The sequence below is a fragment of the Haliotis cracherodii genome, unplaced genomic scaffold, assembly GCF_022045235.1.
Source record: "Haliotis cracherodii isolate W230 unplaced genomic scaffold, xgHalCrac1.p SCAF_15, whole genome shotgun sequence".
Classification (NCBI taxonomy): domain Eukaryota; kingdom Metazoa; phylum Mollusca; class Gastropoda; order Lepetellida; family Haliotidae; genus Haliotis; species Haliotis cracherodii.
This window is the reverse complement of record NW_027266270.1, coordinates 30,148,196-30,174,257: the sequence shown is the minus strand read 5'-3', so window position 1 is coordinate 30,174,257 and position 26,062 is coordinate 30,148,196. Positions and strand designations below refer to the sequence as shown.

At 40.8% G+C, this 26,062-nt stretch overlaps 1 protein-coding gene across 2 annotated transcripts; it reads left to right on the top strand.

The window, feature by feature from the left end:
* The first annotated feature begins 88 nt into the window (after positions 1–88).
* Positions 89–25,821, top strand: LOC139462501 (zinc finger protein 143-like). 2 transcript variants are annotated; one of them, XM_071244260.1, is made up of 14 exons: positions 89–287; positions 8,530–8,850; positions 10,082–10,238; positions 11,121–11,198; positions 12,394–12,498; positions 14,380–14,513; positions 15,369–15,443; positions 16,523–16,645; positions 16,963–17,164; positions 18,271–18,450; positions 19,833–20,006; positions 20,678–20,799; positions 21,057–21,257; positions 22,073–25,821. In XM_071244260.1, exons 2-14 carry the CDS (start codon positions 8,545–8,547, stop codon positions 22,196–22,198), a joined length of 1,983 nt encoding a protein of 660 aa, XP_071100361.1. In that variant the 5' UTR covers positions 89–287; positions 8,530–8,544; the 3' UTR covers positions 22,199–25,821. The 2 variants fall into 2 exon arrangements, with proteins under 2 accessions (XP_071100361.1, XP_071100360.1); XM_071244259.1 differs by having other exon boundaries at positions 19,833–20,078.
* Positions 25,822–26,062: the final 241 nt, after the last annotated feature.

Below are 26,062 nucleotides of genomic sequence, written 5' to 3'. Positions count from 1 at the left end.
CGAAAATGATTTACAGAGTTATCTTTCCTTAGCACGTTGTGAAATATGTGCCCTGATTCTGGATGAAATATAACATCACGTTCCTTCAGGGTTCTGTTTGAGCATTATTTCTGTGTAGATTCTTAAAAACGATAACTTATAGCTACATAGGATTGTTTGTGGTGTCTACTGCACGTTAGTGTAGCTACAAAACTTGGATTTATCGATGGGCTTAGCTCCTGCATAAATTATGCATAATTAGCCAGCCCGAGAGAAGCAGTGCATGGCGGTCCTGTGAGGATTTTTGGGTAAGTTTTCCCAGTGTTCATTGTAACTTTTGTCGGCGAAAAGTATTTCGGGAAGGGTCGCGAGACGACATGGGGTTGGGCCGATGCTGTGCAGATCAAAACCGGTATTATTGGGTGATTTTGAGTCCAAATTTTCGTTTACAATCTCTGTTTGCGAATTCTCTGACCTCAAACCATCATGGAGGACGAATTTGACCGTGTTATGGAGAAGCGACAAGGCAACCGGACGGAAATATTGCCGTCACAATAAAACTATTAGACAAGGTTGAGACCCATTTGCACGACTATGTTTCTGTGAAGAAATAAAAACTACTTGGTAAGGTTGAATTAGTGGAGCTGTTTTTGTCTTTTTTAAAAATTCATATTGATTAATATACTGAAATCTGCTACAGTTCAAATCCATTGTGGTTTCCGTGTTTAAAGGAAATAATTATGGTCGCTATGCAACTTGACCATGATATAACTCCACTTACCCCGTGCTGCTTTCGCCATTGTATCTGTTCGCTGTTGCCAAATACACATTAGTATTATCAAACCAGCAAACAGCTGTTAGATTTATTGGCCGATTTATTAGGTAGACTAGTGGATACATCAGTTTGTTTTGGACAGGCCATGTCGACTTCCTTAGTCTAAATTAGTCCAAGACTAGGCCTAATATTTTTGCTTACATCTTCATTTGAAATAAAAATAAATGAATAATTGTTTTGGAGGCAGATCACCTTTTTGAATACCCAGTTCAAGTTATGGAATGTCTGGTTCCATTCCTGAAAATGGTAAACAACATCAGTCTCTTCGTCAGAGCAACAGTAATTTCCCCCTGGATCATTCTAAGATAAATATTTTTTAGTGATATTTCCAGGGCTCGGAATTCAACAGTAACTGTAATACAGCAATTTATATACTGTACATCTCACTGAAATCTGTCGTAATTAATAAACTTGTTTCACTGAATATGTTTTGTAGAAATACATTTTGAAAGATATTCAAATTGAACATACTTTGATTGTCTGATATGCAATCGTTTTATCTAACAGTTCTATGCACAAGTTTTATTTCAATAGCGTTTTTTTACTTTTTGTTGCATATATGTAATATGCTAGGGATTTGATTTGTCTGCATATTTCAGTTTATTTAATATGTATTTTACACAAATACGCAGCTTATCTACAGCTCTGTAGTCCTGGTATGTTATTAATCTTTTCAACATGCATCTAAAGAGTGTATTCCAACATGTAGATTTCGGTCGACTGCAGGATTTGGAAAGCATGTGTACCGTCAACTGGGCGTTGACAGATATTTTGCAATGTTTTTTCATGTTATTAATCAGGGTGCTCAAGTGATTTGATTCACTTCACGGGGTAAGACCCGTTTTATTACAACAGAGATCTTGATAATCGATTAGATCGACTTGACTGGGGCCCACCATTTTGTTTGAAGCAAATACAAGTGATATGAGAGATGGAATCTGATTGGTCAATAGGCGGGACATAACTCGGGTACATAACTCGTATTAGCTGCTGGTTGTGCTACGGTTGAGCCTGGAAATTCCAGCCTAGTTCGGCAAGTGTGGAAACTGGACTTTTATAGTCAGTTAACGCCCTTGCATTGGGAAGATGAGTTTGTATGTTGCCAATAGATTGTCAAGTTACCCTGCAGTCTCATCTATTATAGTTTGACTTGGTGTAAAATTTAAATCTTAACAGGACCTTGTATCTGCATTAAATGACAATAAGGAAACTAATTTTTATCCTCATATCAAGGCCAGTTTTAGCTTCCTGTTTTCGACTCATGTTTCTGTTCAGATAGTCTTACAATTCCGATCAATTTCTGTGAAAAAGACTTTATGTTGTTTACTTACTAGAAGTTGAACTTAAAACACAGCTAACATTAAAAGTAAAACAGTGAAATCAAATTTTTAGAATTCTTCCTGTTCTAACATACATAAAAATGGATGGACTTGAAAATTGGAAAGCAGTTATCTCCCTTGAAAGTGATTTTATTATATTTTATGTTTTAGTGATTTGCTTTCATGTTTTGCAATGGTCTGTCATGTAAAGTTAGAACTTCAGGGTTTTGTAAACACTACGTTCCTTCATCAGTTTGTATACAAGATAGTGAAATATTGATAATGTCATTCATGAATCACTTCATATTCAAGGTTAAATATCCTTAGTGACCTTCACAGGGAAAGAAATTAGCATGAAATTCTTTCTTGTCCCTCCGAGAAACCTACCCATTATATGCTTGACATGTGAACTTGACTGCAGTGGATAATACAAAGAAGTATTACATCTTTCTTTTCATGCTTTAGGGACTTGATTTTTTAGGGTGCCTGCCAGGTTTTTACACAACACACAAATGTGTGTCCAGTATGCACAATTATTGAGAACAGGCGCAGAAAAAAATATATCCTGTTCATATTCATAGTACCTACGGTGCATCAAGAGCAGTTACTGGTTTCTGTTATTTCATCCATCAATCATGACTACTGTCCATGATCATTGATTCATTGCAGGCTCTAATGTTATTACCACAACATACTTTACAGGACCCTCATACTGCCTGCAAGGACCCTTAAAATTAATAATTGAAGGTCCTCTGAACCCACACTTTTGTAAGTCGAGTTAAACCCTGGTGGATTTAAGTGATTTTTAAATAAGTATCCCTGGCAGGCAAATTGGGAAAACCTTGTTCCAAATTGGGATTTTGTAAACGTTTGTCAGAGGTATTTTGAGATTGCATATGCTGCAATTATATGAAACAAATAATGAAAACCTGTTCCTACTTATTGGTCTTCTCATGAGGGAATACATGCAACTCCTGCAAGCGCCCCTATAAATGACCAGTCCCTTATTGTAACTTAGACATGTGTTGCTGTTGTGAGCTCATGTGATATGTGACACATTCAGGGCAGACATGGACAGATGCAAATTAGAATTTCATGCAAATCTTTGGTTGAAAAGGACCACTCATTGGTTTAAAAAGACCCAATACACCTGACTCAAAAGTAAAATATTATGAACCCCCAAATACCTATGGCTATCAATACCCAGTGTAAGAAATTGGCACTAGTCCTATTGTCATTGACAAACTGCCCAATAGTAAGGTATCATAAGGACTAGTAGACATTTGTCCTTTTTAAGGATTTCACTATATGTTATCATTATAAGGACTAGTAGACTAAAACTGTTATGCCCCTTTTCCACATGCCCGATGTTTGCTACCGTAGGACACAAGTTTTCAATTACCGTATTCGACGTAATAAGCGCCCCGCTCTAATAAGTGCCCACGGCGATAATTGCTAACATATTGGCTAGTGAACAATCCCAGTTAGAACCTCTTCCGATTGATCAATGTACACAAGACTTATTTATTTGCTTATAATAGGCACTCGTATCTTATATGCACCCTTAATTATGGGCAATTAATTTCTGGAAATATTTATCTGTCGTATATAAACATTTCAGGCTGTCAGCATGAACCCCAGAATTTATCTTTCAACTCTGTTTTTTCCACCAAAATGATATTCTAATAAGAGCCCCCTGTTTATAATTTTGAGAGCGCCCTGGGCGCTTATTACGTCGAATACGGTATTTATAATCGTAACAGCATTGTACAAGTGTTCGTGCTCAATCATAGTCCACCACAGTGGAACCTTATGCCACTGTGGAGAAGCACAATATTTTTTGAATGTTAAAAACACATCCTGCTCATCCGTAGTTGTGGAAACAATCGGGGTCCACCTTGGCAGCACCGTATGAGTGTCGTAACGTAGTGACATTGTCGTGGTAGGTGTGACAGAGTCTTGTTCATTCGTATTCATTCGTGGCCACAACACACACGGCAAGCCAAGACAGCTATGGTGCTGATAAGCTGTCACTAGGATGGTGCTGATAAGCTGTCACTAGGATGGTGCTGATAAGCTGTCACTAGGATGGTGCTGATAAGCTGTCACTAGGATGGTGCTGATAAGCGCTCACTAGGATGGTGCTGATAAGCTGTCACTAGGATGGTGCTGACAAGCTGTCACTAGGATGGTGCTGATAAGCTGTCACTAGGATGGTGCTGATAAGCTGTCACTAGGATGGTGCTGACAAGCTGTCACTAGGATGGTGCTGATAAGCTGTCACTAGGATGGTGCTGATAAGCTGTCACTAGGATGGTGCTGCGGCCTTGCACAGCTTGAACAAGACGCCGCCAAGAACATGTTTTTGTGTCAAGTGACTCTTGTTGATCGTAGGAAAGTTACACACACAATCTGCCATGCTGAACTTGAGTTTTAGAGCATCAATATTTGATTGGGTGTTATTTATTCACTTTGTGAAGCCATTTTGACAGGGTGGAGAGGGAAAAGAATTGTGCTTGGACATTGCATAACTCCATGTCATCTCAAGAGTAAAGGCATCACAGATTTCAGGGACTGTTATTTAAATGCCCATTGCCATGGCACACTGACTTATTGCAATCCGTACATCTGGCTCTAGGGACATGCGCCATGCTAAAAGGTATCCTTCCGTATATGACTATGAGGTCCAACATGTTCCACCAACTCATTGAAAAGTTCATTGGTCACACAGAAAAAGTTCTTACGTTGGGGTCTTCTCGAATTCATTCCACAGGGAGGTGTTCATACTCACCAAATATGGATGCTGCAGGAGCCATGATTTCACCCAAACTTCTCTTTGCCTGTGCCTTCGACGTCCACGCTGACCCCTATTTCAGACAAGCAAAGCTGCAGCAAGCAACAGATTTTCTTCTTCCTCCAGAGCAGGGGCGGTCAGGTAGCCTAGTGGTTAAAGCGTCGGCTCGTCATGCCGAAGACCCGGGTTCGATTCCTGCTATGGGTACATAGGGTGAATCCCATGTCTTTGGCCCCCGCCGTGAAATTGCTGAAAGGGGTGTAAAACCATACTCACTATTCCCCTAGAGCAGCAGGTTGCATATATTCCAGGTTACTGAACATGGTGAAGGAGGAGAAATCCAAATACCTGGACATTCACACATTGCGTCTTTTTGGTAATGTCATTATTTATAACGTACAGGCGTCTTATGAAATCATACTGACTCAGTAGTGACAATCATTTCATAGTACACCTTGACAAATCTTGACGATGTCCGAACTCTGCCATAATAATTCATAACACAGTCGTGGCACTATCGCACTAACGGGATCGGGTGGTCAGGCTCGATGACTTGGTTCATACATGTCATCGATCCCAATCGCGTGGATCGATGCTCATGATATCAATCACTGGATTGTCTGGTCCAGACTCGATTATTTTACAGACCGCCGTCATATAGCGGTAATATTGCTGAGTGCGGCGTAAAACAACCAACCAACCGACCAACCTGGGTACTATGTGTGATGTCCATGTTTGGCGTCCCATGGTCATGATGGTACTTCTGGAATAGGGCTGAAAAGAGTCATCATACTATCCTGACTCACATAGGTTTTGGGGGGCGGTCGGGTAGCCTGGTGGTTAAAGCTTTCGCTCGTCACGCCGAAGACAGGTTCGATTCCCGACATGGATACAATGTGTGAAGCCCATTTCTGGTGTCCCCTGCCGTGATATTGCTGAAATATTGCTAAAAGCGGTGCACACTCACTCACTCACTCGCTCACTCACTCAGGTTTGGATGAGTCAGCTGAAACAGGGATTGACACAGACAAAACATAAATTATTGCTGACTGATGCACATAAGACTCACTTTTGACAAATACTGATTACACATTCACCAAATACATTGTTCCATATACCCAATAATCATAATAAAAGTTCAGTCTGTAAACAATCACTGTCAATTGTTTACAAAACAAATAGTTTTGACCTTGTTGATAAATTGCAGCCAGATGAATGGTAAGACCATGATGGGAGGACTTCACAACAAAGTAAATATTACAAATAAATTTGGCACTTCGCCAACTGAAATAAAGAATGGCGTAAAGAATGTTTTTTTGCGCAGTTTGCAATATTCCACATAACAAATATCAGCAACCTGTACAGAATCAAGGACCCGTGAAGATCTGGGTAGAGAATAGGTCCTCAGCAACCCCTGCCGAGGATACTGTGATATAATGTTCTCCCCACACAACCAGCGATGTCGAGAATAATCACCTGCCCGTGGAGAAGGTCTTCTGTTGACTGGTGTTGAAGGAGCCGAGTGGTTAACATGCCGTGACGGATTAACTGTTGTAGTATGAACAAATCGGGTGTTCTTTAACTTCTTTTGAGTAGTATATATTAAATTTCCAGTTAACAAATCATGGATACAAGAGTAATGTCCCTTTGTACATATGTAGAGGTTCCAACAAGAGTCATCCGGTATGGGTCGTCAAAGATGCAGCAATTTTCGAGTGCAGGGTTCCTTGGGTGTGTGACCAGTGATCACAGGTGTAACTCCCAGATTTGCCTTGATAATGGCCCTTGGTTATTAAGACTATACCCATGCTTGTGGGAAGTGTTCAAGACAAGTGCCTACCCGTAGGCCCATTGCAGGTATATTTCGAATCGGGCCATAGTTTCAAATTTGTATGAGTCCTTGTGGTCTGCAGTAAATTTATGTTTCGATTTAATAAGCTGCATTTTTTTTTAATGAAGACCTGAAATTTTTTGACAGGGCCTGCAGCTTCTGAAGTTTGTGGGTCCTGATGGCAGCCTGGCAATATTTTTACTTTCGAACACTGCTTGTGGGTATCACCAAAGTAGTACAGGGTAAATGTCGAAAGACCTGCATCACATGGGACTTTCCTCCCAAAAGCTGACCTACTGTGATATAAGTGAAATATTTCCAAAGCAGATTTAAACCAAACTCATTCACTCATCCAGAAGGCTACACAAATAGTATGAAGGACATACTACTATCAATCTCCACTCACTCATTCCATGGATCTCTCCATTGGAATTTAGAATGTGATTGAATTAGTGAAGAAAATGGTGCTAATTTTGATGCTATGTCCAATGGAGACCACTGAAAATGTGTAAAGAAACACCATAATTGGAAGGCTGGGTGTTGTAATACCCAACAGTCAGGACAGATTAATCATAGCTCCAGATAACGTTTTGAGCAATTGAGTTTTTACTCTAGGGTTTCTTTTTTAATTGGGTGATTACACTTTTCATTGGGTGACCAATATTTTTTCACTCATGTATTCATCACTCTATTGGGTATTTCTCCAAAAGAGAGAACATTTTAAGATTTTAAAAAATTATGAAATAATGTTTTAGAATGTACATAACCATGATAACTGTCCTTAATATATAGGTTTGGCTCGGAAAATAAATTAGCTGGTAATTAATTGTGCTTTGGAAATTAGCTCCTTTGTACGCATGCTGAAAAAGCTTCATTTAGTATTTATGCTGTTTTATACATTTGAGTTTTTCATTTAATGCATGCGTTTCTTTACACAAGTTAATTGAAAGTAATTGGGTTTTGAATATTTTTTTGGGGTACTTTACGCAAATATGCAGCTTATCTGTAGCTCTGATTAACTAAAGTCATATGAATAAATAGGGTGTTCTTTAATCTCCTGTTGAGTGGTGTATCTTTTGTTTCAATATTTGCAGTATGTATACACAATAAATGATTTAAAAAAAAAATTGAATTGATCAGAACCATTCTTACTAAATATTATTATAAACAGCAAAGGGTTCTACTTGTGTGGAACCTTGGCAGTTACATCTTTCTAAAGCTTTTCTGTAATCTAATATAAGGGTAACGCTATTTTTCAGGGCATTATCATTTGCAGAAACCTGAGGTCTTCCATTAACTGTCTGACGAAGGAGGGCAGTTGAAAAGACCAAGGGCTTCTGCAAGTGATAATGCCCTGAAAAAGAGCATTAACGTTATTATAGCAAAAATGGATGGAATTTGTTATCAAATAAAAAGAAGAACAATATCGGTTTTGAAACATTTACTGCAATCAACACGAATGTCACTGACCCACTTTTACAAATATGGAAACGTCATAGAACAAACCAGATGACGTCACTATTGAACGTGACGTCACCTATCCCTACTCTATGACGTCACCGAACAACAGGCGTGATAATGGCCCGTCGTCAAGCAATATGAGGGCATAATCAAGTTACAGTGGGCCGCTGATTTCTGATAACATGCGGGCGGTTTAATGATGATTCTATCCATTTTAGCTATAATAGAAGACAATGCAAGTTCTTGTATAATAATTAATATATGCATGTTGGGTCTTAGAGGTTTGAGTTAATTCTGTTTCACTGTCCAGTTGTAGGTCTAAGCAATGGAGATAGAAGACCTTGAGTCTGATCTACCTGAGGTCGAATCAGATCACATGTCACCGTTGCCGTCGGAAACAGATGGTATTGAACAAGGTGGGGAGGAGTCGTGTGACCCAGTGCACTCCATGGAAGGGGTGGACGAGAGCATCGTCGTGGCTGACATAGGAGAGCACTCCAATGATGTGACTGAAAACGAGACGGAAAGTGTAGCCACTGTGTCTATGATGGATCCCACAGCAAGTGAACTGGCCAATGCCATACCGGTGTCCTCACAACAAGTAATAGGCTTGCTGCTTCAAGCCAACGAGGTAAGTGATGAGGAAGGTGTGTAAAATAATGTTAGGAAGAAAACATCATTTTGCATCCACAGCCTATTAATTTATCTTATCCTGACTCACACCTATTTCTTATCTCTACTCATTTCCGAAAGGAAGTGGAAATATCCTGAATTGTGTTCCTGGAGAACAGAGAAAACATCTCACCTGAACGCACCCCTGGACTGAATATGCGCACCGGAAGCCCGGTTCGACACTCTCTCATTTTCACGCCATCTATTTTGGAAATGAGTATAGATAAGAAATAAGTATGAGTCAGGATACAGTATTGAAAAATATTTTTGCACTAAAAAATACATTATTCCAGACTTGAGTGTCATATTTAGATCCAGTGCAGGGTGAATGATAATAATCGTATAATATACTTATACATGATATGACTAAATTATTAGGTATATCAAAAATACAGAGAAAAAATAACCTGACTACCAAATTCACCTAGCTTTGATAAGTATAAGTTTAAGTTTAATTGAACACGGTTAAATTCCAGCACTTAGGGATGTTGCTGGAGACATGAGTGAGTGAGTGAGTTTGGTTTTACGCCGCTTTTACCAATATTCCAGCAATATCATGGCGGGGGACACCAGAAATGGGCTTCACACATTGTACCCATGTCGGGATTCGAACCAGGGTCTTCGGCGTGACGAGCGAACGCTTTAACCACTAGGCTACACCGACCGCCCCGCTGGAGACATGACAATAGGACATTCTCATTATTTATCAAGTGTTTATAGGACATTGTTCTATATCATTACCAAGTTTGAAAAATATCTTCAAGATATTTTGGATGACATTCAACCAGTGTCCTAGGAACTGAACCAATATACAACCCTTAGTGTGTATGAACCATATACATATAGTGGAAGCAGTTTCTAATACTACAGTTGCTCAATCAAAGAAAACAATTATCTGTTGATATTTAAGATTCTTCATTGGTGCTAAATGGAGTAATCTCTGTTTCCATAACAACAGCTGCATTTGCTGCAGATAATAATTAAAAATTAACAAAAAGTACACTACTGGTACAGACAGAAAAACTGCCATTTCCAACTTTTTTTAACTTAAGAAATATCAATTCAATTAGTCAGCCCTTATTCTATCCTTCCAGGCATAGAATACAAAGAAATGACTACTTATTAGTAGGTTTTGCTACTGGTATTAATATTATATTAGTGAAAATTTGTTTATTATTATTTTGCGACAGCAAGCAGAAAACATGGTACATGACCCCAACAATGCTCAGCAGATCAGTGTGTCGGTTTCATTACCAGAGGGCACTGTTGTCTCAACGGAGGCGGGCCAGACTGTCCAAGCCGTCACTCTAGCTGATGGGACCACAGCATTCATACAGCATCCGAGAGGTCAGTTTCAATAGTGAATGTGAAATACACTGTATCTTAATTAAAATCAGATCTTTTACTGAGATATGATAACTGTCTGTATGAAGGTCTGACGACACCTCCATAGGTCGTGTCCGTGAACTTAAGAATCAGTCAATCAGTGTTGAAGCTTTTTAGTTCGTGGTATGTGTGCGCTAGACATTCAGACAAGCTTACGTGATTCCTGTATCTCCAAAACTAATATCATTGGGGAGTTCTGAATGCAAATGGATAAAGCTGTGTTTATATATTGTTGTGTGTGGTATATGTTATACATCTTGTCATTTCTGAGCTATAAAAGGATGTACTATCAAGGGAAAATTTGTTTTCTTAATATCAGAATTTATCTTTGTTTGTTTAATGCCACACTCAGCAATATACCAGACCAGATAATCCGGTCGTTGATATCATGAGCATCGATCCACATGATTGGGAGATGATGACATGCATCAACCAAATCAGCAAGACTGATTCTGACTGGCTGAAGAAAAGGCTTCCTTCAATATGATTGGTTGCTATAGGTTTTGATCAGGGTTGATCTGAGTCGACCTATGGAGATGTCCTCAGATCTGATCGCATGGAGGTATCATATCAGAGTAAAAGATAATATGATTAGATTTGGTCAGATCCTAATAAGCTGTGTATATTCAATGCTTAAAAAAATAATAGTATCGGTTCTTGGGCAATGGCTTTTGAAATTATTATGTGGGCGGGCGGTTGTAATTATTTTTCTAGTTGTCACATTTTTAATGCACACCTAAACTTCTTTTAAATTAAAAAAAAAAATACAAGTTTTTAACTGGTTCGTTTTTTGTGTTGAAAGTTTGTTGAATATTGGAGTAATTGTTCTGCTTTCTCTATCAGATGCCAAGTTTCTGGAGGGGCAGACGGTCACCTTGGAGGATGGAAGCACGGCCGTCGTGCAGAGCATTGCCGAGAAAGGTACTAAATATAGATGACTGATCATTTTTTTTCGTCATCCAAAACTGGCATCCGCGGTAGATATGGTGGAAATGCTTGGCAGACCATTTTGACATCATCGGTTAACATGATGTCACAATCAAATGACATCACTAATCTCCCTGACACTGCAGCTGGTGACCATTATTTTCTATTTAAAACACCGCATAATACTGTTTACAAACTGAAAAAATAGTAAGAATGATTTTAGATGATAAATTTAATGTCACCCTTGTTTCTTTTGATATCAAATATGTCCTCACTGGACGACAAAAGTTTAAAACTTGGCAAGCCTCTGAATTTTTAACTTTTGTTGACTCATGCTAATATATTTTGCATTAAAAAACACTTGGGCTAGATTCTGTATATATCTGGGGTCAGACAATAACATTTTTATCTGATTTTAATTAAATATACTGGGTAGAAAGGATAAAGGTTCCAGTGTCTACCTGATTGTGTGGTTATCAAAGGGAGGGAACTGTAAAAATGTCATCTTCCCAAGTCAAGGGAGTTAACTGACTTTAAAAGTCCAGTTTCCACCCTTGCCGAACTAGGCTGGAATTACTTGGCTAGGTTCTAGCGCCACCAGTAGCTATTACCAGTTACGTCCCTTTTATGCCTCTCCTATGAACCAGTCAGATTCCATCACTTGCGTTTGCTTCACACAAAATGGTGGCGTCCAGTCAGGACGATCTGATTGACCATCAAGATCTATATTGTGATAAAACGGGTCTTACATCATGAAATGCATCAAATCATTTAAGCACCTTGATTAAAAACATGAAAAGATTTGGAAAATATCTGCTGACAATGAGTTGGCGGTGCACATGCTTTGCAAATCCTGCAAATGATCGAAATCTGCACGACAGTTTACAAACTGGATTTCGATTTCGGTGCCTGATTTTGATTGGACTATGCATAGACTCGTTAGTCCAGTCAAAATGTAACTCCATAATACCAGCCTAGTTCGGCAAGGGTGGAAACTGGACTTTTATAGTCAGTTAACTCTCTTGCCTCGGGAAGATGATTTGTTATTGATGAGGGTGTTAATGTGTAAATATTACCTTAATAAATGGGTGAACATTTATGTATCATCAAAACATCACTGATCACAAATTGATTTCTAAGCTTTGTTGAAAATGTTGCCGCCAGGCTGAAGTATGTGTCTGTGTTATAGTGGGCGGTGTGGACCCCTCGTCGGGAGAGAAGATGGTGGACAGTCAGCCCATACAACTAGAGGATGGCACCACCGCATATCTGCAACCCACGTCTAAAGCTGCAAGTAGGTTGGCACAGGGGGCGGGGTTAGAGTAGCACCACAGCATATCTGCAACCCACGTCTAAAGCTGCAAGTAGGTCGCCACAGGGGGCGGGGTTAGAGTAGCACCACAGCATATCTGCAACCCATGTCTAAAGCTGCAAGTAGGTCGCCACAGGGGGCGGGGTTAGAGTAGCACCACAGCATATCTGCAACCCACGTCTAAAGCTGCAAGTAGGTCGCCACAGGGGGCGGGGTTAGAGTAGCACCACAGCATATCTGCAACCCACGTCTCAAGCTGCAAGTAGGTCGCCACAGGGGGCGGGGTTAGAGTAGCGACACAGCATATCTGCAACCCACGTCTAAAGCTGCAAGTAGGTCGCAACAGGGGGAAGGGGTTAGAGTAGCACCACAGCATATCTGCAACCCACGACTAAAGCTGCAATTAGGTCGCAACAGGGGGCGGGGTTAGAGTAGCACCACCGCATATCTGCAACCCACGTCTAAAGCTGCAAGTAGGTCGCAACAGGGGGGGCGGGGTTAGAGTAGCACCACAACATATCTGCAACCCACGTCTAAAGCTGCAAGTAGGTCGCCACAGGGGGCGGGTTTAGAGTAGCGACACAGCATATCTGCAACCCACGTCTAAAGCTGCAAGTAGGTCGCAACAGGGGGGCGGGGTTAGAGTAGCACCACAGCATATCTGCAACCCACGTCTAAAGCTGCAAGTAGGTCGCAACAGGGGGCGGGGTTAGAGTAGCACCACAGCATATCTGCAACCCACGTCTAAAGCTGCAAGTAGGTCGCCACAGGGGGCGGGGTTAGAGTAGCACCACAGCATATCTGCAACCCACGTCTAAAGCTGCAAGTAGGTCGCCACAGGGGGGCGGGGTTAGAGTAGCACCACAGCATATCTGCAACCCACGTCTAAAGCTGCAAGTAGGTCGCCACAGGGGGCGGGGTTAGAGTAGCACCACAGCATATCTGCAACCCACGTCTAAAGCTGCAAGTAGGTCGCCACAGGGGGGCGGGGTTAGAGTAGCACCACAGCATATCTGCAACCCACGTCTAAAGCTGCAAGTAGGTCGCCACAGGGGGATGGGGTTAGAGTAGCACCACAGCATATCTGCAACCCACGTCTAAAGCTGCAAGTAGGTCGCCACAGGGGGCGGGGTTAGAGTAGCACCACAACATATCTGCAACCCACGTCTAAAGCTGCAAGTAGGTCGCCACAGGGGGGTGGGGTTAGAGTAGCACCACAGCATATCTGCAACCCACGTCTAAAGCTGCAAGTAGGTCGCCACAGGGGAGTGGGGTTAGAGTAGCGACACAGCATATCTGCAACCCACGTCTGAAGCTGCAGCAAGGTCGCCACAGGGGGCGGTGTTAGAGAAGCAACATAGCATATCTGCAACCCATGCTTAAAGCTGCAAGTAGGGTTTCTTAATTTCTTAACCAACTTTGCGGTCAGATGAGATAAGTTTATGTAGCTCAATAAATTTGTTTTGGAAATGGCAAGAACATGGATTTACATAGACCTGCTCTTAGGCCAATCTTCGTCTGCAGCAAATGTCAGAGGAAAAAAACAAATGGCAATTAAATATTTCCAGGTCATATTAATATATTTCTAACTGTTTGTTTGTTTTGTTTGTTTGTGGTGTAGTGGATAGAGAGACTTACCCCAATGTGGAAAGTCAATGGTTAGATCCTCAGATATGTCGGATCAAAAGAGGTTATAAGGTGGTACTTGTTACACTACCTGTAGCTTGCCATTGACCGGATAATACAAGGACTGGTCGGCTTGGCGTCAGTATACTGTGTCTGAGCAATGTATCCATGTTAAACTATAGATCTCAACTAATACTGGATTTTTTAAAATAATATTGTGACTCTTTCTTTTCCCAGTGGCCGAGGGTCTCCAAGCTATCACGCTTGAGGATGGTACCACGGCCTATATCGCCCACCCTAATCCTGAAGCACTGTTTGGTGAGGCAGCAACTCTAGACGGCAGCGCACTCAGTCTGGAGCACCTGTCCCAGGTAGATTCGTCTTACCATATGCTTCCCTAATGCATGCTCAAGGAGCTACCATACATTATAACCCCAGTCAGTGGATCAGTGTGCACTTGGTTTTCATTCTCATATACAACCAAGCTGCCTGTTAGGTGCTAGAATGTTAACAGTCACTCACTGCTGGTGAATGGAGGCATATTTTGAAGAAAGTCACTTGCCTATGGAGACACCACATGTGTATTGGTGTCACAATATTCACTTATATATTAATGTGATGTCGTAAGCTGACATGCCTTGATGTGACTGATTTATTATGTCCAAAGTGGCGTGAAGCCCAACCTACTTGCTCGCTCACTATCACATATATGTGATTTGTTTGTTGTTGCTAAATGCTGCACTCAGCAATATTCCATCAATATGATGGCGGTCCGTAAATAATCAAGTCTGGATCAAGACAGACCAGTAAATAAAAATCATTAAGGCTTGAAAAATATATAAAAGAATTGTTTCTCAGGCAATGACTTTTGAAAATATAGTGAGGGCGGGCGGTGTTTTTTTGGTTTTGTTTGTTCAGACTAGCATGTAACAAACTAAACAGTGGTGTACCATCAACCTGGGAAAGGGCCTCCCTGCATAAAGACGCATACAAACTCCCTTTGCTGCCGTGACCATAACACGAGATGCTCAGTAAAGCAGTGTGCATGTAAAGGGAAGTAACTGCAAGCTATTTTGGGTCCTATTGTATTTAAGTATTTGGATTTTTTATTATTTTTTTCTAAAGGGACATAAAACTGAAATGTGAGCAGACATCTGATGATGTGGGCGGTGCCTTAGAACCATGACTATTATTTGTTTTAGCTTAAGAAAATGTATGTGTTACAGGTTTCCGCCGAGCAGGCACACGCTCACATCCATCAAGAGGAGGATGACAAACCTGCAACGAATCCTACCACCATCGTGAGTAAACTGCAGTTTAGAGGTTTCAAATGAGAATTTAGACAGGGTGTCATTCCTGTAATTATCATTCAAAATTTAATGTTATATTGAGTCTGAGTTTGAAACTGTACTTTGAAAACTCAGGTGACATTACATAATGAATTTACGTAAGTGATAATAAATTATTTTTTTCTTCCAAATCAGCATTAGAAATTGGCACTAGTCCTATAGTCCTTGCCAATCTGCCCAATAGTCAGGTATCCAAGGACTAGTAGAAATTTGCCCTATTTAAGGGTTTTGCTATATGTTATCATTATTAGGACTAGTGGTTAAATGGTTAGTTCCTTTGACTGCAGATTTTGAAAATAGTGTGAGGTGGGAGCATCATCTTTCAATGGATGTGATTCCCATGAAGATGAAGGTTTGGTTGGATTGTCTATATAGAGTTTCATCAAATAAAGAAATAAGAGAACACACACACAGATTGTCTTCATCTGTTTTGGTGATCAAGAACAATATAATGCTGTGAGGCAAGTCGTGTGCTAGTGAGGTGGGTGGGGATGAAAAACTAATAAGTTATTCTAATATAAAGTTCATCCAAAACTGTCTTCCACAGGAGATATTGCTTGGGTGAGATCAAGCGATGTCTCCTAGCGCTTCAATGAAATTGCATCATTGCGCTTGCCAGACCATTGTGACGTCATTGGTTACCATGACATCACAATCAAATGACATCCCCAATCTCTCTGTACTTTTTACGCTAAAGACATTGGTTAATACTGTTTATAACTGAGAAACTTTAAAGAATGATTTTTGAAGATAAATAGATTCTCACTTGAGTGTCTTTTAATCAAGTAAATCAATGTGGGTTAGCAAAAGTTTAAAACGCCTTGTCTTTGAAACTTTATTGACTCATGTTGATTTGTTTGATATGAAGTGTGAGTGAGTGAATTGAAATTTAACGTTGCATCGGCATTATTTTAGCCATATAGCTACGAATTGATATGAAGACACATAGGTGGCATTATCTGTATATCCTCAGGTGGATCACTAGAATATGTACAGTATATTATTTTCACAAGAAGGAATTTCTTCTTCAGACGGTGCTTGGTCAGGGCTGTAACCGGATTGCCACCGAGAAGGCGTTGGCTATAGGGGAGAAGGCCTATGGGTGTGCCTACGAGGGGTGTGGCCGCCTCTACACCACTCTACATCATCTCAAGGTGAGTCCAGGTTAGAATAAGCCACAGCAACCTACTGGTTTTGAGAGGCGACTCAATGAATTGGAGGGTTTGATTGAGTGAATTGGTTGATTGCATGTCAGTGTACCTGATTGTCTGGATCATTGCTCATATCGTTCTTTTGATTTCTGGTCCATACAACAACAATCAAATCAGAAGAGGTATTTTGATTGGTTGTTTATTTCATGATTTCAAGTTCTCAACTCAAGTTGAAGCTGGTAAAAATAATTAGTATGTAGACTGCCTGGTAAATGAACTGAAACAATGGTATTTCATTGCTAAATTGCTTCCATTGAAAGGTTCATGAGCGATCTCATACTGGGGACCGACCATTCAAGTGTGAGTTCCTGACATGTGGGAAGGCATTCGCTACCGGGTACGGCCTCAAGAGTCACACGCGTGTACACACAGGGGAGAAACCCTACAAATGTCCAGAAGACAACTGTGATAAAGCATTCAAGACATCCGGCGATCTCCAGAAACATGTCCGCACTCACACAGGTCAGCTGCAAACTCAATTCTGATTTGTTAAAAATTGCACTTTTTTAAGAATGTAAATAATGAATCTAATTCTGTGTAAAAAATGTGAAATTATGAACCTGAAACTTTTCATCAGTTTTTGACTATGAGTTTTGAGCTAATCCGTAACTCATTTCGGACTAGTGGTTTATGTAAAATAAGGGTCTGGTCATTTATTACTATGGGGCCGGGTTGGATTGCCTTTGGACTATCATATTTGCCGATCACCCTTTTTATGTAAACTTTTATCATGCTCTAAAAATGTTGATTCGATTTGAAACTTGTCTGCCGCTCTGACTTGAATTTTTGCTAGTCTCTCCGAAACATCTGCATCTCATATATACAGTAAATTAGTGTGACATTTGATTGGTATGACAATTATGATATGTTATGTTTGTATCATAAGTTTAATCTTAGACCTCATGATGACCCTTGTTCCTGAACCCTCACAGACATAATGGTGCATAATGGTTAATGAAGCTAAAGTTCTGTGTATATATGCACTACAATGCTGTCTCAGTGGAATGAACCGCCTCCGTGGTCTAGTGGTAGAGCGTACGCCTGGAGAGCGGAAGGTCCTGGGTTCATACCAAAAGACGTTAAAAGATGGTACTTGTTGTTACCCTGTCTGGCGCTCGGTATGAAGGGGCTTAAACAAGGACTGGTCGGCTTGGTGTCAGTATACTATGTCTGAGTGGGGAATTCATGTTAAACTGCAGCATAGTTTCTCAGTGTGCTAGCACTATAAATCGGCATCAGTCTGAAATAGTACAAGCAGCCACACACAAACTTGCATGCACGTCGCTATATAAGTGCAATAATATTGGACCGGACGTTAAACCCAATTTCACCTCACCTTACCTCAATGGAATGCTTAGAGAATTTGGATTCAATACTGACATGTTTTCCTGCAAAGTTTACGCAGAGTGCGACTCATACTACTTCCAACCTTCATTAGCTTATTAAAACTGACAGGTGTAGCTTTTCAGTTTCGTGCTTATTCAGTTTTCGTCTTGTTTAATTTTCAGTTTCATATTGAACTTTCCTGAAACAAAATATGTTTCAATGGCTGATTCTGATGATTTCAGGAGAGAGGCCGTTCAAATGTCCTTTTGAGGGATGTGATAGATCTTTTACAACGTCCAACATTCGTAAAGTTCACATCCGTACCCACACGGGGGAGCGGCCGTACGTGTGCCAGGTGGAAGGGTGTGGACGAGCCTTCGCCAGCGCAACCAACTACAAGAACCATGTCCGAATACACACAGGTACGCAGTCCATGCCACTAGCCTCAGTCAAGGGTGTTTGTGATGTGGGATGCAAGTGATATCTTCTTGAACTTCATGGTTTTCATGCAGGCTTGCTTGCATACTACCCAAAATAAGTTAAGGACCACTCGGTATTTTCACATCACTATAGTATGAATATATATGATATGAAAATATTACGTAGTGTATTAGTTGTTACAAGACGGTGACTAGCCACTCGGATGACATGATTTTGTGTCATAAATGTCATTACATACCATTTCTCGATATCTTGGTATTATTATAAACATTGGGTTTTTCAGCCTGACATTTAAATTGATTTGTTTTATGTTAGTTTATTTGGCCCAGACACAGCTATTTACTGGCAGCCAGGGGTGGTGGGGTAGCCTAGTTGTTAAGGTGTTTGCTTGTCATGCTGAAGACCCGGGTTTGATTCCCCACATGGGTACAATGTGTGAAGTCCATTTTCCAGTGTCCTCTGCCGTGATATTGCTGGAATATTGCTAAAAGCGGCGTAAAACCAAACTCACTCACTACAGGCAGTAATGATCTTCTGTTCATCATATGACTACAGAGTTATCTCCCTTCCTTGAACTTCTGATTTCATGTTAGACGTTCAGTAGTGTTTTGACATCCTGTGTGTTTATAAATTTCATGGTATTGTGAAATCGTCTGATGTAGGGGATTGTGATTTTGTGATGGGTAGAACAGCTTGAGAGGCTTTTGCATTTTGACTGTGTATGTTATCAGCTGGGTCTTGTAAGTTGAACTGTTACCAGTGTAAAATAAATGTACTGATTATCGATATGTATATTGCATTGCACTGAGGAAGCATGCTGAGTGAATAGGTTCTTCAATGCTGGAACACCTTAGTTCTAGCAGTGAAAAACCTGTCAGCTCAGAATGCTTGCTTGATTCAGCTCAGGAGCCACAGTTTGTATGTTGTTTTCACTGCACTCATCAATATTCCAGCTATATGGGGCGGTCGGGTAGCCTAGTGGTTCAAGCGTTCGCTCGTCACGCCGAAGACCTGGGTTCAATTCCTGACATGGGGCCAATGTGTGAAGCCAATTTCTGGTGTCCCCCACTGTGTTATTGCTGGAATATTGCTAAGAGCGGCGTAAAACCAAACTCAAAAACTCACTCCAGCTATATGATGGTGGTCTGTAAGTAAACGACCATCCAGTGATTGATATTGTGAGCAGTGATCAACACCGTCGGGATCAATAGCTGACCACCAAGCCATGTGGTCATCTCTTACGTCCAGCAAGGGTTGCTGGGGACCTATTCTGATCTGGAATCCCCATGGGGGCAAGAGACACACATTCAGGCTGTATAAACAAAATAACAAAAATTATTCCATGCTGATTTTCTCCTTGCAGGTGAAAAGCCGTATGTGTGTACGGTCCAGGGCTGCAACAAGCGGTTCACTGAGTACTCCAGCCTTTACAAGCACCATGTGGTGCACACCCACTCCAAGCCATACATCTGCAACCACTGCGGCAAGACGTATCGGCAGACATCAACACTGGCCATGCACAAGAGGACAGCACACGGTGAGGACACCACGGCTGAGAGTGAGGCTCAGTTATTTGCCCAGCAGCAGCAGCACCAGCAACTGACGCAGGGTAGGTTCAGCAAGAACCACGCACGGTAGGGTTGTGTTGTGTTACAGTTGGGGGCATGTCCACACAGTCACCTTGTAATACCGTATTCGACCTAATAAGCGTCCAGGGCGCTCTCAAAATTAGATATAGGGGGCTCTTATTAGAATATTATTTTGGTGAAAAGAAAACAGAGTTGAAAGATAGTAAATTTGGTGGTTTATGCTGACAGCCTGTAAGGTTTATATATGACAAATATATTTTTCCGGAATTTAATTGCCCATAATTAAGGGTGCATATTACACACAAGTGCGTATTAACCACGAATAAAGTCATGTGTACATTGATCAATCGGAAGGGTTGCTCATTGGGTTTGTTCACTAGCCAGTATATTAGCAAATATTGCTCTGGGCGCTTATTAGAGTGGGGCGCTTATTATGTCGAATACGGTATCTGGAATGCGAAGAACCCACTGTATCCCCAGGATCACCATCATACAAGAATGAGGTACTGAGGACCTAGTCCTCCCCGTCGCAGTAACAATGTCATGCCCAAACTGCCATTCCAATTCCTATTTGGCAGAGCCTCATCACATTTAAATGACTGTTATTTTGTGTTGGCAGGTGAGGAAGGCGAGGAGCCCGCCAGTAAGAGATCTCGATTACAAGTCACACTGGCCGGGGGAGGAGCATCTCAGGAGGAAGGGGAGGGAACTCTGGTTATCAACACATCAGAACCTCAACAGGTAGGTCATCACAGCAGTAATATTTTGTGGAAAGTTTCCTGCTATTGTGTTGGCTTTGTCCAGTGAAATATATCTCCACTCTATTGCTATTAATACCCTCGACCCATTTGCTATCATAGTTTAGTTGTATGTCCAATGACTTGAACTACATTTTTTTTTTCACAGTTGAAACAAGCAGCTGTCTCAGTACATCTTGTAGCATGAGGACCTCCCACTGATCTTATTTTTATAGTTATGCTTGTATTTTTCTTTGTCAGGTTGCCATGGTATCTGCTGAAGGCGTGGTTGAGGATGCTGGGGGGATGGGGATGGTAACGCTGCATGCGCCGAGCCAAGTTGCGCTGCAGCAGTTACAACAAGCCCAAGGCATTGCCAGCATCACCGTCGGCGACCAGGGTCAACAAGTACTTGTCGTTACGGACCCCAGTCAGCTTGAAGCCATACATGCAAGTTTGCAGGTATTTTTTGTTTTATTTAATTATCTTTGTTGTTAAAAGGGGCGGTCGGGTAGCCTAGTGGTTAAAGCGTTCGCTCGTCACACCGAAGACCCAGGTTCGATTCCTGATATGGGTACAATGTGTGAAACCCATTTCTGGTGTTCCCTGCCGTGATATTGCTGGAATATTGCTAAAAGCTGCGTAAAACCATACTCACTCACTCATTTGTTGTTAAAGCCACAGGAGACCCATGGAGATCAGGGGTAGAATAGGTCTTCAGTAACCCATGCTTGCCGTAAAAGGCAACTGCGCCATCTAAAGAGGCAACTAATGGGATCGGTTGGTCAGGTTCGCTGACATGGTTGATGCATGTCATCGATCCCAATTGCTGAGTGCAGCGTTAAACAACAAACAAACCAAACCAAACCAAACCTAGAGCCATAAGAAGCCATGTTCCAGCTGTATTGTGGAAATCTAGCCATTACTGAATCCAAACCAGAAAAAAACATGCAGTGGTTGATATTATGTTTGGCCAATTGTTGTTTAATGCCGTACTCAGCAATATTCCAGCTATATGACGGCGGTCTGTAAATAATCAAGTCTGGACCAGACAATCCAGTGATTGATATCATGAGCATCGTTCCAGGCGACTGGGATTGATGACATGCATCGACCAAGTCAGCGAACCTGACCACCCAGCGTTAAACTCAAACAAACACAACTCTAACACTAACACTCAACAATGACAACATATATCCTCCCTACAAAATGTCATGCGGAACCGAATGTGTTATAATTGTACACTGTACAGTACAATCTTCCTCGGTCTGTTTCAGCAACTTGCGGCTGGCCAGGCTCAGTTCACAACAGCAGAGACAATCGAGACTGCAGCAGTGGCCGCCACACCCCAGGCAACATCGACGTCTGTGGAGCCGGCTATGATCATGTTTCAAGCTGAATAACATCAGCTAGAGAATGACTTAGAGATTCTGTTTATTTATTTTTATATTTGAATTTTTCAGTTAAGCAACTTTATCACAATCATTGTAAGACAAATATGAATTTGAAGGAATATGATTCTCAGCAAATAGGTAAACAAAAGGTCATTTATTTCTCTCTTGCCCTTGTAAACCGACTAAACACTAATCTATGACATGGTTGCTTACGTACAAATATGTCTGAACGAAATTTTTTATATTTTGTTTCACAAGCACTGTGTTGATGATTTAGTTTTCACAAACCTGTAAAGAGTTGGGCTAAGTTGGTGGGTTATTTATGATAAACCAGAACAATTTCATTTGTCCATGGCCTTGACACACAGGTCAGTCTTTCCACTTTCACCGAATTAATCTGAAATCACTGAAAACATATCCGGATTCTTATTTCATTTAACTGATCATCCTTGATAATCCAGTGTATTATGTCTCAATTTTATTTTGATGAATACACTTGATCTAATTACCACAATACCCTTGTTTTGAGTCTGACTAAAAATAGCCCTCAATCCAATTACACTGACATGCAATGTGAGTAGTTTCCGATCGGACTGATGGAGACAGTGACATCACTTCCTAGATGATGCTATGGTAGGGAATGGGTCTAGGGGATATATGGTATAACAGTGGAGATACTGTACACTGTATTGTCAAGGATGTTAACTTGTATCCAAGCTGAGATTTGGACAAGTGACACTACTGAAATACATGGTTTGTGAATGTTTTGGGATCAATGAGGAAATGTACAGATTTAAAATGGATTTTATGTCCTCTTCACTTGGTATGTTTTGGTCATATTTTGTAAGATAGCCATTGGTCAGTATTACATTAGAGATAGGCTAACAGTAGTGTAGGGTCAGTGTATAGTTCCTGTGTAATAATCTGATAATAGTCAGGATTATGCAGAACATTTCAGGTTTCAGGTCTTTCAGAAAATAATAAATTTGTGTTAATTTTTTTTCCAGCTCGGTAAGCAATCACATTAAGATAGATCATTTACTCCTATACTCCATTCATGGTCTAACTGATTTTCTTTGTAAATATTCCAGGCAGGATGCAAAGTAAAAGAATTAAGAATCTAAAGTTGATATTAGGCTAACTTGTTTTAAAAAAATCCTCTTCAATTTGAAGTTTTAGCCCAAATACATTGAAGAAAATAATTAAGTCTGGCATAATTAAAAATTCAGGGGATTGAGGACCTTGAGAACTATTTGCCACATGAGGTGTGTGTCAGCTCAATGTACAGCAACAACAGCCACCTTGCTCAGATGTATCACTGGTGTAACTTGATCTCAGACTGAATGTCACATGGGACTTCTAACTCTTCCAGTGCACCTCTGTATCATTTCCACTTCATGAGAGTTGACAGTGAGAAGTTCCATGTTTAAATGTCTACTGCAAAGTGCAATATACCTTCAATACACACACAGATAGATCTAGGCTGCACAATTGCATGATTCGTGCATTCTTTCTGCACATTCCCACGACATAATAACTTTACCAGGGGTTATTAGCTCACAAATACAAGCTGGCAAGCATTTTCTGTAATTCGTAGTGGTCACTGAAGCAATCTATGACTGACTTACTGAGGTAGTTCTTCACAGACCTCTCTCATCTAATGAGGATATCATGCTTGTCTTAAAAGGCGACTATGTTTGTAATAGGCGACTAACGGGATAGGGTGGACAGGCCTGCTGACTTGGTTGATGCATGTCATCGTATTCCATTTGTGTGAATTGATGCTCATGATGTCAATCACTGTATTGCCCGGTCCAGACTCGATTATCTACAGACCGCTGTCATATAGCTGGAATATTGCTAAATGCGGCGTCAAACAACAAACACCAAACAAACAAATTATTTGAATATATTTGTTTTAACCAAAATATGGAAGAGCAATTTGAGTAGCCTACGCTCATATCGCCTCTCTGGAATCTGAACATCCACGATGAAAGACTAGGACAGGGAAGTTATCAAAGCAGCCAGTCTGGATCATTATGGCTGATTCACTATTCGTATTTCAAAATGGAACATTTGTCAATAAATCTCAATGCTTCATTTATATATGGGTTAATGCCAGAAAGAACTGCAATAAATGTACCCCTTTCTTTTTAGTCGTAGGAAAGTTAAGTTATCCCACCTTCAATGATGTGGATGGGAGTTGCCCAGTTTATTGTTGTCCTAGATTTATCTGTGTACGCACTGATAGCCACTTGGAGGCAGCCTTGATGGCTTTCCTCTACTAATGCCTACTTGCCAACGAGTTGTAATGCCTACAGCTTTCTGTGTGGAAAGCCCAGAGTGGAGCCGGTTTTTGACCAGACTAGGGATCAAACCAATACCCAGCGGTCCAGGGAAACCTCAAGTTGAGGCACCTTGTACCACTGGGCCACCTGTGTCTGTTACATAGGCATTACTGGAAGCAGACCCTATGTGTATAGTATACCTGTGTCTACCTGTAGGAATGGGGCCTACCTCTGTCTACCTGAAGGCACTTCCTGTATTTACCTTTTTGGCCTACCTGTATCCACCTGTAAAGAGAAATCAGCTTCTTCCTTTAGGGATTACCTGTAGTTAACCATATGACCTAGCTATTTTACCTGTAGAGACTACCTTTAATTACCTGTAGGATCTACATGTTATTACCCATAGGGCCTATATATATCAACCTGTTAGGCCAAACTGTATCTACCTGAAATTACCTGTAGGGCCTACCTGTGGGATATATGGATAGTGCCTAACTGTATCTACCTGTGGAGACTACCTTTAATTACCTATAGGGCCTACTTGTATCTACCTGTTGTACCTAACTGTACTTTCCTGTACGTCATAACTGTGTCTAACCCTAGGGACTACCTGTTTTTACCTATAGGATCTAACTGTGTCTATATGTAGGCGTAACAATCCACCAGTATCTAGATGTAGGGCCTTAGTGTATGTCCCTGTACTGTTGCAATCTGAAGGTTATTAGGGAATACAGCATTCCTAACCACTCATGTAGATCAGGAACACATGTTGATAAAAAACATTAATTATCTGACAATGTTGTTGAAATAATAGTTTTTCACAGGCAGATTTGTTTTCAAGCAGGACAAATTTAGTTCTTCTGTGCCTGAAAAAAATTGTCTTCTGGCAGACTTGAGATGAGGTCATCTAGAGTTTTAGCATGAAAACCAACACTTTTCTATTTTTTTAATTTTGTCTTGTTTAGGCAGGAATTCAATATTAATAATGTCATAACTTTCAAATGAAAAGTGAACATGTTTCCCCCTAGAAGGTAGTGAATAGGCAGGATATATGTTCATATGTTATTATGGACTGATATTGCTTAAAGTGGCATAAAATCCACCTAACTCACTAAGATAGACTGAATGCAAGTCTCTTGACTATTCTTTGGACACTGAAATGTGTTGATGGAAGTATTTATTTCCTAGCTTGATCTGGTATACCATATCACAATATTCCTGTTAATATTGTTCTTTTGTTGGTTGTATGTATGTATGTTTATATTACTGTTATTTAAGTATGTAAGAATGCATGGGATGGAAGGATAATAGGATATTTTGTAAGAAGCCTGATTGGTTGAAGTAGTTGGTGTATATATTGAAATATCAACAATAAACTATCTTCTACCATACAATACGTATTCTGTCTTGTGTATTAGTGTGAGGACCCTGTCTGTGTGGCTGCTTGGAATAATGCCAGCTTCATAGTGCTAGCCCACTGAGACAGCACACTGGAGTTTAACATGGATACCCCACTCAGATACAGTATACTGGCGCCGAGCCTACCAGTCCTAGTTTTGTCCCTTTATGCCAAGCACCAGGCAGG

Bases quoted from the DNA above. Each gene is read 5' to 3' on its own strand.
- LOC139462501 (XM_071244259.1), top strand. From the start codon at position 8,545: ATGGAGATAGAAGACCTTGAGTCTGATCTACCTGAGGTCGAATCAGAT. The intron at 16,646-16,962 runs GTGAGTCCAGGT...TTCCATTGAAAG, and splicing joins CCACTCTACATCATCTCAAG to GTTCATGAGCGATCTCATAC. The intron at 20,800-21,056 runs GTAGGTCATCAC...TTTCTTTGTCAG, and splicing joins ACACATCAGAACCTCAACAG to GTTGCCATGGTATCTGCTGA.